Source organism: Nothobranchius furzeri, chromosome 11, assembly GCF_043380555.1.
Source record: "Nothobranchius furzeri strain GRZ-AD chromosome 11, NfurGRZ-RIMD1, whole genome shotgun sequence".
Taxonomy (NCBI): domain Eukaryota; kingdom Metazoa; phylum Chordata; class Actinopteri; order Cyprinodontiformes; family Nothobranchiidae; genus Nothobranchius; species Nothobranchius furzeri.
In genome coordinates, this window is record NC_091751.1 from 40,608,130 (window position 1) to 40,622,363 (window position 14,234).

The 14,234-nt window shown below is 42.1% G+C and overlaps 1 protein-coding gene across 4 annotated transcripts in view; it reads left to right on the top strand.

Moving 5' to 3' along the window:
* cadm3 (cell adhesion molecule 3) overlaps positions 1–14,234 on the top strand; it is a 186,079-nt gene that overhangs the window by 124,926 nt on the left and 46,919 nt on the right. For all 4 annotated transcript variants that reach the window (XM_054743126.2, XM_015956087.3, XM_015956089.3 and 1 more), the window contains exon 5: positions 10,402–10,539. In XM_054743126.2, coding sequence (XP_054599101.1) covers positions 10,402–10,539 — 138 coding nt within the window. The remainder of the gene's footprint in view (positions 1–10,401; positions 10,540–14,234) is intronic.

The following is a 14,234-nucleotide window of genomic DNA, read 5'->3' on the forward strand; positions in this document are numbered from 1 at the left end:
AGCCTCATCAAGCAACCAGCAATTGTTCCACCAATCTTAGAATATCTAGAAAAAAACAGTCAAACATTAACATTTACAGGACTTATTTGAATTGTAGAAATGACATTTTTAAAGAGATAACACAAGTCCTCTTCTTGTTGAATTAATTGCATTTCTATGAACATCTCAGTAGGCAGCCATCTGCCATTTGGGGCTTCTCTGCAAATGTTGGAATACTTAATAAGAGTGCCACAAGTGCTGGTGGAATGTTAAGTTAATGAAGGATTTTATCATTTCCTTTTGGGAGCATCTTTAAGCTTCTGTCGTGTTTTGAAGTCTTAATAAAAAATTAAAAATTTGGTTAGCATTTCAAATCCGTCACAGGGTGAAATGCGCTGCAGAGTGACCTTTTTCTTCATCATGAAAACAGCTAAAGGTTTTATCACAGTGAGAGTCCACTGCATGTTTTTTACGGTCATTTTTGTTAAATTTCATTTCGCGATCTGTCAAATCGTTATGCTAAGAATCTCCTCAGCAAAAGCCAAAGTGGTCCGTGGTGCTCATAAACATGTTTGACTCAGAAAATGTTTCATTCCAGAGCTACATTATAGTAGACTGCTGTCAGCACAAATGAATAGCACCTAGTAACAGACATATACAGTACAATCACATGCATCAATTCACTCATTCAGGCTCTACATGCAAACAGTCTTGCCCTTATGAAATTTAAAAAGTAAGCACAAATTGTAGGGATGCACTCAGGGGCGCAGATAGGATTTTCAAACTGGGGGGTGGGGGGTGGGGTGGGGGGGACAAAGTTCCAATGCACCCTCCACCAAACACACACACACACACACACACACACACACACACACACACACACACACACACACACACACACACACACACACACACACACACACACAAACTATTGCAGTCACCTTAACTAGAGCTCTGTCAGTTTGTGTAATTTCATCCAACGGTTTACGTAAAAACTAACACTTTTATATACGTGTTTGAAGCCATTATACAATGGAATGCTGGCAACAAAGCCTGATCAACACTATAAATGATAAATGATCCGCACTTGTACAACGCCTCTCAGAGTAAGGACTCCAAAGCGCTTTACACTACAGTGCATCATTCATCCATTCACACACATTCACACACTGATGGTGATAAGCTACGATGTAGCCACAGCTGCCCTGGGGCGCATTGACAGAGGCGCCCCACTATTTAATTCAGTCATTTGTTATTCTTCCAATCAAATACTAACCAAAACCTCATGCTGTATGCAAAACATTAAATGATTTTCAGCATGCCAATCTGTACAGAAAACATAAAAGCCCTAAAAAAAACTGCACATAAAATATATTTAAAAAACGAAATTCACGTATCACTTAGAGCAGTGGTTCCCAAACTTTTCAGCCTGACCAACGGATGCACCTTTGTATTTTTACGTTATTTATAAATTTTCATTATATTTGGAAAGTTTTTATTTATATTTAAATATATAAATCTCTTTGTATTTTTTTAGTCATGTGACAGTGAAGGAAATCATCTCAGAAGCGTAAATGTGTGTGTTGTGTGTACTTAATAACATACATTCAGCTTTAAGCATTTTCTTTCTATACCAAATCTGCTGATTTTAGAAGCATTAATGTCAGTTTATCTGTATCGGCAAATATCGGTTATCGACCATAACAGTGATATTAATATCGGATATCGGTATCGGCCCAGAAATTTCATATTGGTGCATCACTAAAAAACTGACATTTGTAGTGAAACCAAACGTTATTTTGACCAGATTTATTTTTTGCTACAGTCACTTCTCGCTAACCAGTATATGCCAGAGTATCTGGTTAAAAGCAAACTCTCCCCCTTGACTTGCTGCTTCTTTAGCACTTAAGGGTCTACTACCCCTATTTCTTTCATTAGCCAGCGAAGGAAAATAGGCGAGGAAAAGCTTGGGTCAGAAAAGCAACACAGATCTACGTCACATTACAAATTAGCATTCATGAACTCACCCATCTTGGCTCGGGACCAAGTTAGGACTTTTAACAGCCAGGAGAAAGCAGAGCATTGCTCGGTTAGTAGAAGCTAACCGTTAGCATTAGCAACTTCATTACATGGCAGAACTCATTCAGGCTTGTGTTATTTGTGAAGGTGTGAATGGGTGAAGGACTGATTGTGTTGTAAAGCACCTTGGGGGTTTCCAGGACTCTAGAAGGCACTATGTTAAATACAGGCCATTTGCCTTTTAAGGAAACACGCCAATATTGCAGAATAAACGGAGGCAGCGGAATAGCTGTGTTGCTGTCAGCCAATCAGAGGCGAGATGTTTGAGTAACAGGAATACTAACGAGTATAAATATATCCTACTGTTTTCTGCATCTTGAAACAGAAGCATCATAGCTTTCTTTTGTCAGCTTAGAACGACTCACAAAACATTTATTTATACTAGAGACCACAGCAGATTTATTGAAATGACAAGTGCAGCCCCTCTGTAAAGGCTTGCATTGAGACACTTGGTTTTCAGTAACAAAAATATGGGTTTCTGCTTTGGAAAATATTACAGTTCAGTTTCCCTGAAGTATAGTTTCACAGAAAGAAGTGACTTTTACACTTTTGAATTGCACAGGAGGTGAAATACCTTACAAATAACAAAATTGTGCAGCTTAAATGTACACTTGGCAGTTTTAGCACCCCCTAGTGTCCGTTTGGTAAAACCAAATTTGAAACTTATCTCCTCACTGTGCGCTCAATCTTAATCTAACAGCTTAAATGTTTCCTCGGCCGTAATTAGTGTCTACCTGAGTGGCTCATCACTAAATCAAACAAATCAGATGTGTTGAGGAAACGTGCTGGAAGCAGACTGCAGTGCCACACATGTCAGCTCATTTTTATGTGCGCTATTCTGGCCACAGAGGGCGGTGGGGGTCTGAGTGACATTTCATTAACCCTGTAAAGGGTCATTTTAGGACATACTTGCTCAAGAAAATTATTTAAAAATAAGAAAAATTTGTAAAAATATCAGTTCATAATAAATGAGGTTACCTTTACAGAAATGTATTTGTTGTTGGACATCCTTAAATCAGAAATAAAAAGCACTTAGGTTTTGGTTGGACTATTGTTAATTGGCATTGTGTGTAAGGTAACTCCTTTTCTTTATGTAGTTCCTGTGAGCAGCAAGTAAACTATGAGGCATCTTTATTCTAAGGTTGTGACTCAAGTTATTCAATATCCAGACATAGATAATAAATATATGCAATAAAGTTAAATGTAAATGTCAAAAACCTTCTCAAATTTAGGCACTGGAAAAGATATCTGGCATTTCAGGTGAGAAAAAGTAATAAACCACATGCAAATAATCCAGCCAGGCGTCCAGGTTTCCTCTCTGGGAGGTTTAACTTCAGCGTTTCCCTCCGAGAGGGAAACAGCCTCTATCTGTACAGCCTTAATTGGTTGCTTGTTAGCAAAATAGAGAAATATTTTAGCGTGCCATCCACGATCAGCACTAATACCACAAACTGCAGGTATGGTACCCCGAAAGGTCATCTGTTCTGCAGTTCACAACCATGAACGCTTTGGGTGCAACACATCATTATTTTCCCCAGCTGGTGTCCATCCGAGCTTTCAGAACAGACCAAATAAATTCCAGCTAGTCTTTGATTTAAAGGATAGTCCATCACATTTTCTTTATTTTTTTTTCTTTATTTTTTTCCCCCCATGTCCTGTCTGGCTGTGAAGCAAACAGAATTGATGTCTGAATGCTGGTGACATGCCTTACAGATTTACTCTCAGGTGGAGCATCAAAGCTTCTGTTTTTAATGTCACGCCTGATACTTAAAACTTTATTGTTATTGTTTTTTTGAATGCTTGTAATTCAGCATCCAATAGAGAGTGTGAGGGGCCACAGACCTGCCCCCCCAAAGATGCATAGGAGATGGAAGGAGCTCCAAGTGTCAGAGATCCAGGAGCTGCCCCAGAGCGCAGGGACCCCAGGGAGATTGCAACCAGAAAAGCCCCTGCCCCCCTCCAGAGGCGCAGAGGATTGCCCCTGGGGGCCACAACCAGCAGCCGGCAGAGTCCCGGGAGATATCAGCGGCAAGCCCACAGGCCTGCCTGCAGCCTCACACCCCCAACCCGGCCGAGCCCGGAACCCAGCGACCCGGGACCCAGGGGCGACCAGCCCCGTCGGGGACCCAACAGAACCCAAGGACTCAGATCCCACCAAGCAGCCACCAAGAACAATCATGGCAATCAATCAATCAATCAATCAATCAACGCCAAAAATCTTAAACCCCCTGACCTGGGAGCCGCAAACACTCAGGCAGACCAAGGCACCACACTCCACACCTAGTGTGGCAGGGGGAGGGGAGGCGAAGATGTATAGCTGCAAAAGAAGTCCTGGGAGAGGGGAGGAGTCAAAGTCCCCACCTGACATATACAGTCATACACAAACACAGCCACACACTCCCTCCCGTGTATGTGCATGCTAACACATGCACATACAACCTAAGACTTACAAAAATGCACTCCAGACACCCACTCATGCTCCCCATACACACCCTTTTCACTCTGGTCCCTATACTGCTGCACAAGGGTACGACCATCACCGGGTTCCAGAGTTCGACCCTTTCTGCTGGGGTGCTGATAAGCAGGCCCCCCGCCCAATGCCGAGCAAAGCGACCCACAGCCCCGGACTCCAACCAGACGGCCAGATCCCCCTCCTAGCCTCCAGCCCTGGGAAGCCAAGCGACAACAGAGGTGTGCTATGACCCCTAGTCTCCCTCCACTTGCTCCAATATAGTGTTAGTGCATGTTGATTAGGTGTATTCGTGACTGTGGTGAGCGGGCAGTGCAGGCATCATCTGGCCTATGCCCGCTGATGCCACCACACCACCCCACTTTCCCCCACAGCCCTCTATGTCTAAGTGCAGTTTAAAATTGGAAGTGGACACCGGCACTTGGGATGAGGCTGAAGATCCCCTTGCCAAATCCCGTTGAATGTGCTCACTCCCAAGGCCCTAAGTGTGTTTGCGTGGAATGTCGTTGGTAGAAGTGTTTAATGTGCAAATAAATTTGGGGGGCAGGCTGCCACAGGAATGTGGAAATGGGGTCCATACCCGCATCCCCTGACTTGTCCACTCCCCAAGGTCCTATGTGCATGTTTGTGTGATGATGTGAGGGAGCAGGAGGAGAAAAATGTGTGGGGATGGGGCAGAATGGCTGGTTTGCCTAAGCCTTCTAGGGAGCCAGCTCCCCCCACTGGCCCCAATAGGCACCTCCGTTGTCAAAATGCCACCCAGGGCATGGAGACCCCAGCCCATCTCGCTAGAGCCCAAAGCAGCAGCATCGCAGAGCTCCACGGAGTCCGAGGGAACGAACGCAGCCCCACCCCAGCAGAATATCTACTCCCATCCCTGCATTTGCACAGATTCCAGAATATGTAAGACACAGGACATCCAGGTAAGGATGGGTCCTCCCCCTCCTGGACATCCCCCTCCCCGTGATGGGACAGCAGAGGAGCCAAGGTCTACCCAAGGCCCCTGAGCCTGGGCCAGGCACTGCCGCATGTTCTCGCCTTCTTCCCAGCAGCATACATATCAGGACCCGACCCCCAAGGCCCCACCCAGATCCCCACACGGGGCCGGCCACCCCCACACCCCGAGCCCCCAGGCCCCCACCCAGACCCACTCAGGGGCAATGCAGCTGCTAGGCAGCAACTCATGGCCACTGCCAAGACCCCCAAGGGGCCCCACTCACAACCGCCTGTAGTCCCCCCCCACCCCCCCCACCCCCACCCCGAGGCAACCCAAGCACTTCCAGAGAGGGGTAGCATCCCCCCAGCTCCAGACAGCCCCAGTGAACCCACTCTCAGTGAACGTCCGGATACTCCAAACTCAGACCCTCCAACCCATCAACCACATCATCCCGCAGGACAATATCAATGACCCCCCATCATCGCTATGTGATGGAACCAATCAAAGGAGCCCAAAGAGATTGACTTAAAGTGGAAGCAGAGGCTGTATCAAGTGCAATATGATCTAACAAAATATTTCTATACTGGTTAATGCAAAGAGTATCTCTATATTTCCAATTCATGAGGATAGTTTTCTTAGCGATGCATATGGCTGTCAGAACCACGTGAACCAAAGACGTTTCAATCGGTACATCGTCCAGGTTTCCCAGCAAACAAAGAGAGGGGGAAGTTGGGATATGACATTTCAGACACTTTGACAGGTCTTCACATACTCTACCCCAAAATTCCTGGACAGGTGGACAGGACCACAGTGCGTGAATGTAATTGTCAGGAATGTTGTTTGTGCAGTGTGTACAGGTGTCAGACGACACAAACCCCATCTTGAACATCTGATGACCTGTATAGTGTACTCTGTGTAGAATTTTGTACTGAAATAATTGTAAATTGGGGTGTCTGATCATTTTTAAAGTTTTTAAACAAGTTTGGGACCAGAAGTTCTGGTCATGGCTGACTGATACAGTAGATCCACCTCCCATTTTTCAATAGGGATTGCTATACTATCGTCTATTTTGGAAAGTGTCTTATATACTTTAGACAGTAGTTTGGGGGGTTTGAGATTATAGAAGTCAAATACCCTTGGTGTTGTTTTTAATTCTACTTTATTGAGTTTACATTTTTGTTTAACTACAGATTTAATTTGGTGATATTCTAAAAAGCTTTTCTTATCTATTCCAAATTGGGAGACTATTCTTTTAAATGGGATGAAGTCCAATCCTTCATATATGTGTTCCAGGTATAAGATTCCTTTACTTTCCCAGTCCGTAAGGTTAATCATTTTGTTATTTTGCAAAATACCAGGATTATTCCAGATAGGTGTGTGTCTGCATGGAATTAGTGAAGACTCTGTCATTTTTAGATACTCCCACCATGCTGCCAGAGAGGTGCTGATATTAATACTTTTGAAGCCTTCATGTTTTCTTATGCTTGAGCTAATAAATGGTAAGTCTGAAAGCTCTATCGTATTGCAAAGTGTCGTTCTATATCTAACCAGGATTCATCTAGTGGGTTATCTTGGAACCATCTTGGTATATATTGCAGCCTGTTGACTAAGAAATAATGATAAAAGTTAGGTAGATCCAGTCCTCTATCTTTGGTCTTCTGGAGTGTTTTGAATCTAATTCGTGGAGGTTTATCCTGCCAAAGGAATTTAGTAATTGAGGAGTCCAGAGATCTAAACCAGTCAGCTGGTGGTTTGTTTGGGATAATTGAAAATAAGTAATTTATTCTGGGTAAGACCATCATTTTAATTGTAGCAGCCCTCCCCATGAGTGATATTGGTAAGGATTTCCATCTTGCAAGATCATCTTCCACTTTCCTTAAAAGTAGGATGTAGTTTAGTTTGGTTAGATCTGCTAACTTGGGAGAGATATTAATTCCCAGGTATGTGATATTCCCTGACTCCAATTGTGTATTAAGCAAATTGACAAATGAGAAATTAATTGGTAGAACTGTGGATTTTAACCAGTTTATAGAGTAATCTGAAACTCTTGAAAAAGAGTTTATCAGTTCTATTGCTTGGGAGAGAGAGGATTGAGAATTCTGGAGAAAGAGTAAAACATCATCTGCATGAAGACTGATCTTATGGTCCATTTTCTTACACTTTATCCCTTTAATATCTGTTGTTTGCCTAATTGCTGCTGCTAGTGGTTCGATAAAGATAGCAAACAGTGAGGGGGAGAGTGGGCATCCCTGCCTGGTCCCCCTCTGAAGACAGAAGCTAGCTGATATTTGGTTGTTCGTCCTGACACGTGCTGTTGGTGAACTGTATAATGTTTGAAGTCTGTTTATGAAGAAGTTCCCAAAACCAAATTTATGTAAAGTTGCAAATAAGAACTTCCAGTTAACTCTATTAAACACCTTTTCTGCATCTAGAGATAATATACTAGTTTCTATGGTTCTGCTGCAAGAAAAATCTATCAAATTAAGTAATCTACGTGAGTTTGTTGATGGCAGTCTACCCTTAATGAAACCAGTTTGGTCAGGGTGTATTATGAAGGGGGTTACCTTCTCTAATCTTTTTATCAGGGCTTTACAAATTATTTAGAAATCCACATTAATAAGAGAAATTGGGCGATAGCTAGTAAGAAATACAGGGTCTTCGCCTGGTTTTAACAAAAGACTAATATCGGCTAAATTCATGTTTGGCTGTAATCGGTCGCTCTCTTCGATTTCCCTCACCATTCTGAAGAATTTTGAAGCAAGAATGATCCAGAATTCTTTGTAGAATTCTGCTGGGAACCCATCTGGACCTGGAGCCTTCCTATTAGGCATGGATTTAAGAGCTTCCTGGAGCTCAGCTGATGTTAGTGGCGAGTCCAGGACTGTAGCTTGGCTGTCTGATAATTTAGGAAGTGTTATTCTGTCAAGGAACTCATTGATCTTATTATCTGATGGGTTTATCTGTGGTGAGTACAAAGTTTGGTAAAAGTCTCTGAAAGTGTTGTTTATTTTTTCAGGACCATAAACTATATTCCCGGTTGAGTCTTTAACAGCAGATATGGTAGTTTTCTCTTTATTTACTTTTAACTGGTTAGCTAAAAATTTACCCGAATTATTACTTTGTTCAAAGTTTTCTATTCATAGTTTTTGTGCTAAAAATTGTGTCTTTTTTGTCAATAATTCCATGAAGTTCTAATTTAGCTTTACGTAATTGCTCAGTAACTCTTCTTCTGTGGATGCCTCTAAAGACTTAATAATTTCTTCTAACTCCTGAATACGTTTGTTTTCTGTTTTTTTCTTATGTGATGAGAATGAGATTATTTTACCTCTCATCACTGCCTTTCCTGTGTAGTGTTGTTTAATCTACATAACTAGAATTTAACGCTGTTGCTATTCAGCTTTGTTAAACTCTGACAAAGATCTAACAAATTGGCAATTAGGACATTTATATAATTGATAGAAGTTCATACACCAATTGGCTTGGTCTATATTTAATCAAAAGATTAATATTTAATTTATGAGATTTAAATTAATAGCAAAAGTTTAATTATTAATTCAGAAGATCTAAAGAGATCTTTGCTCGTTCAATGATCAATATACACCACTCTGTGTCTTATGTCTAAGAAGAGTCAGGTTTAAAAATTTAAGAATTTATTACTAACAATTTAAAGATGACAATTTAAAAGACAAATCATAAATGACAATTTATAAAAGGCTTTGGCATTAAAGCCTGGTATTAAAGCAATCTGTATCTGGATGAAACTAAACATGAAGTGTGTGCGTTTGGATGTGTGAATGTAAGTCTCAGAAGGTTTTATTGTAGAGAGAGAAAAACGTGTTCTGGGTGAAAGAATTTGGTTTGCAGTTAAGCTAAATTATTTCTTAATAAAAGGCATTCAGATGCAATCTGTCGGAAGTGTCTACCTCACCCAGTTAGGAGACCCCCTTCTGGATCTGAGATGTCAGGAGGAGATGATGACCCCCAAGCACGAGGTGGGTAGAAGAACCGTAGTGCGACCACATCTGTCCTGAGATGTCTCTGGGTCACAACGACTGATGAAACTGGTTGCGTCTCAAAAATCAATAACTCTGAAGGAGTTTTGCGTCAGCTTGTGCTGCAGATGGTGTTTCTGTTGAAGCAATTCTATCGGCGTGACAGAAAAGCTTTAGTAGAGGTTTCGACTCGATCCTCTGGACTCTTGTTGCCACGGAGAGAATTTGGTGATCTCAAGAACTGAACTTGACCTGAGGAGTTAGTTTTAAGAGACGGCCGGTAATCTTATTCTAACGAATTAGATTTTGACATGTTAGAGGGTGGGACTTAACATACCTCGGAACACGCCCTCTCAGAGACCAAAAGTTCTGGGTTGTCATGTGACAAAGGTTATGTGAGTGCAAGGTTACCATTCAACATGGAGACTATGTCTGAGGATGCAAATAATACACTTGTCATGATTAAACATGACTGATTATCATAAATAATTATTAACCACAGAATAATAATTCATTTCAGTAATAAAATACATTTATAATGAACCTTTGGTGATTTAACAGTAAAAATAATTTATTATAAATTATTCTTCTGGAACGTGATAAAATCCTTCATGTGTAAGAGATAAAATAAGTAATTAAACGCATACATTAATCTGATAGTAAATAATAGAAAGTAAATAATAAGGGTATCATTCAAATCAGAATTATCATTTACAATATTAATAATAAATAATAGTAGCTGTATCACATTTTCTTGTTTATTCCTACTTCAGCCAATTCAATACACCACAACTCAGCCAGCATATACAGTAGATGTCAGAGGCTTAGCCACTAGCCTTCATTTATTGCTGCTTCTCGCTACAAGGTGAGCCCTGCAGCACAAACGTTTCCCCTGCCAGTCTTTCTTACTTTCTGGCTGTTTATGCTGCTTTATGTTTCTCTAGGAGTGCCCGACAAACCTCAGATCTCTGGGTTTGAAACTCCAGTGCGAGATGGAGAAACAGTCACCCTGACCTGCACCAGCACAGGCAGCAAGCCCCCCGCCAGGCTGCGCTGGTACAAAGGCAAGGAAGAAGTGGAAGGTGAGAAGTGCATCCTGGATGATTTATTGTTTTTGTTATTATTTTTGTCTCCATTTGTGCAACCTGAGGTAAGAAAATAGTGTGTTGGTCAGTGTTGTTGCACATCTTGAGGTTTGGACACATATACTTGTGTAGGGCGGTTTGTGGCAGGAAGATTGTTCAGAAGGAATGCAGAGATGTGGGTTTTTAAGTTATTGTGTGTGTGTGTTTATTTTTTATTTTTGTCTGTAGCAGTGTTCTTTTAAGTGTGTGAATGCTCTAAAGGCTTAATGCACGTGTGTATGAGTTGTGTGGATTATTTTAGTGTGCTTGTTTGTGTGTGAGAGACCCTGCTGTGTGTGTATACTGTCCTTACCATATTGCCGGGTGTCTCTGTATGTGTCCTAAACCTGTGTGCTGACTTGTTTGCGTCCTGGTGTGAGAGCAGGCTGCTCGTCTGTGTGGGTTCACAAACGAGCGAGTGTGTTCGTGCTCCATCTTGCCCCATTTTCCTTCCTCATTTTTGAACGGGTAAATCTGTGCATTTATGCATTTCCTTTTTGCACAACTTGATCCAGAGTTCATCTGTGCAAGTACTCCTGCTTGGGTGCTTCAACATATCTGCAACCGGGAGTGACACAACAGCGCGGGAGAGGTAGTCGGATCAAGCCAGGGATAACGGCAGGACTCAGCAATAAAAGCCAAGTCGGGGATGAGATGAAGGGATGTGTTTGAACAGAGGAGCAAAGATAGGAGCGTTGCATGAGGTCACGCTCGCTGCTCTTTTGTTACAGCAGGAAAGGGAAAAATAGAGGCTGGAGGAAAACAGAGAGGATGTCACCAGGAGACATCAGAAGTTTTTATGTGAAGTGAATGCTATCAGCCTCTGAGTCACACATGACAGTGGCAGTGATGACATGTTTCCTATAAGCTCCCCTGTTGATTCTTGTTGCCTCATCACTCTCAGGCTTTCTGCTTTGCTTTAGCGAGCCGAGCAGGAGAAACATGTTGTGAGTGTTAATTCTGCTGCCCTTTTACTTCTACCACCATCTGCCCTTACAAGAGGACTCCGCTGGCTTCCAGTTACGCTCAGAAAGACAAGCGCCCTCTGTCTGTCCACACCGCTTTCCAGGCACATTCCTGTTTGCATAAACAGTGCTGTTCAGAACCGTAAATAGTCTTTTTTCGTGGATCTTTGTGTTGTAATTACACAAGTATAACACGATGACATAATACGATAACTCTTTATTGATGTTAAAGTGACACGCTGGCTTTGTTGTCCAGATGCTTTGGCAGAATTGTTACAATTATGATTTGAAAGGAATGAAAAGAAAAGGACTAAAGCTACAAAGAGAAGAAGAAATGGGAAAGCTGCCCGCCTGAGGACAGATTATCTGTTCCTTTTGTTACAAGCTGAACTAAAAACAGGAGGCTGAGAGAAACGAGGGGAATGCCGAGGAGAATGTGCCTTTTCAGGGACTGGAGGTCCGTTCAACCGTCATACGCAGTACCAGAAAGAAGGTTGCTCTCTCTGATAAATCACATCATGGCCAGGCCGGTTTGAGAGACAACCTGCTGCTGAGAAATCCTGCATGTAGTCATTCTTACGTTAGTGTTTGGACTCAGAGTTCTCAATCATTTGTTCCAGTTCATCCTTTCTGGTTTCAGCCTTTTATTTTGGTTTAGTCTCCATGAAGCTAACCATGCATGCTTTAGCCTGACTTGTTTATTTCTTTGGGTGATGCAGTTTACTTTGGTCAATGACAATATCAGAAAAATGCCAAGTAGAAACCCATTTCCAACGTTTATGCCACATTTCCTCACATTGCCACACAGGAATGTTAGAAAATATATTTAAAGTCAAAGTCTAAGATACTTTTTTAATCCCAGAGGGAAATTAGAGTTTCAGTACACACAATTCAGAGATCAGACATACATGGGCAAGACACATGACAAGAACTGGTGACTGTGGTCATTCGCAACCCTGAGTCGCACTACCTTAATAGAGATAAGAGGGTTACATGAGGATTGGTTCAGGTGGAGGGGGAAAAAGGGCACTTCAGAGTTACCCTTCACTGGGAGGGCAGCTTTGCTCTGCAACAAAACACCTCAAACATATATGCAACAGACTTCAGACAACACCACATAAGTGTCCACTAGGTGGGGTGGTGGGTTGGGACTATCCCTACTTCAGCTCCTGCAGCCACGATGAAGCAGCACATGTCACCTCAGTGTGGATAGGGGGAGGAGCATTGAGGGTTGCAGTGACCCTGGAACGTTTCAGCGGCCTTCCCGCAGTCCCGCCCAGGCTGGGATAGGAGACAGAGTTGAGTTGCCATAGCGACGCCGACGGCACATTCCACGACATAAAAGTACTTGCACCAAATGAGTTGCATTACATTCAACATAAGTCGAAAACTCATTAAGTGCAAATGAACTTGTTTAATTTGAAGCCGTTTACAAATGAAGGGCAAACATTTTAGTTTCAGAGTGCAAATTTAGTGCTAAAGCACCTTGGCATCATTGGACCATTTAGGGTTTTTGCCTCAGATTTTTTCTGCCTCCAATTTCAATTTCATGAGACGGTTAAAAATTACAGATCTATTCTAATCATGAAACGATGAGTGTAGCGGGATGCCACCAGTGCTGCTTTGCAGCTTCACAGTTGTGAAAAAACTTGGTTCTACTGATTATAAACTCACATTTTTGCCAACATATGAAGACAAAACCATCGCTCTTCTCATGTAAGAAAGCCTAAATTTAACTTTGCTTCTTACCACAAGGGTTAATGATGTGACAGAGAGGCAATGTAAAGTGGAAATTACTACAACAAGTAGCTCAAAAAGATAACATTGCTACATTCCAGAACTGTTTGATGTTTTAGAAATACAAGAAGCACAAAAGTTGTCAAGTGAAACCGTCATATTGCATTTACGTTGTTGCACCTGAACCGGAAGGGCTGGTATTCCCATGCATCAGAGGGAGACTAGCAGCTATTCATTAGCCTAGCCTTCAACTTCTGCTGCCCAGGAATTTGGGGGAGAGTTTCAGGGATGTATGTTGAAAAACTGGGAGTGTGTGCATGTCTGTCATGTGAGAGCATGCATGCATGCATGTGTGTGTCAGTGTAAGTGAGTCCATGAACTTTCTCTCAGTTCAGCTGCAATTCTCATCTTCTCAGATGTAACAGCACAACCTTCTGCAAGCAGGTCCAAGGAGTAAGGTCCAAGGTCTCATGTGAGGAAATGTGGAGGGAGTGGTAGAGCATCTGTTTATTATCATCCAGGAAGTTTTGGATGAACATCCTTTGGACATTTACCTTGTTGTTGAATTAAGGTAGCCTGGACGTCTAAAGTACCAACATGTTTTCCTATGTAAATTAGTAGTGTTGTAATGACCATGGAGAAACATCCCATTCTGAGAAAAGCTAGTATAACACTTCATAAACAGACATACCACCTTAAATTAGCATGTCACAACCCCCTTATATGTTGTCAAAATTATCTTGACAATGTTAACTGCAGAACAGCACTAAACCAAGCTACTGCTAATGCTAGCCAGAGGTACTGCTAATGTTAGCCTGAGAAACTTCTAATGCTAGTCTGAGCTACGGCTAATGCTAGTCTGATCTACTGTTAATGCTAGCCTGAGCTGCACATTTTTTGGACAAGAGGAAAACAACATAGAAGAATATTGGAGCACCACTCACGTTCCGG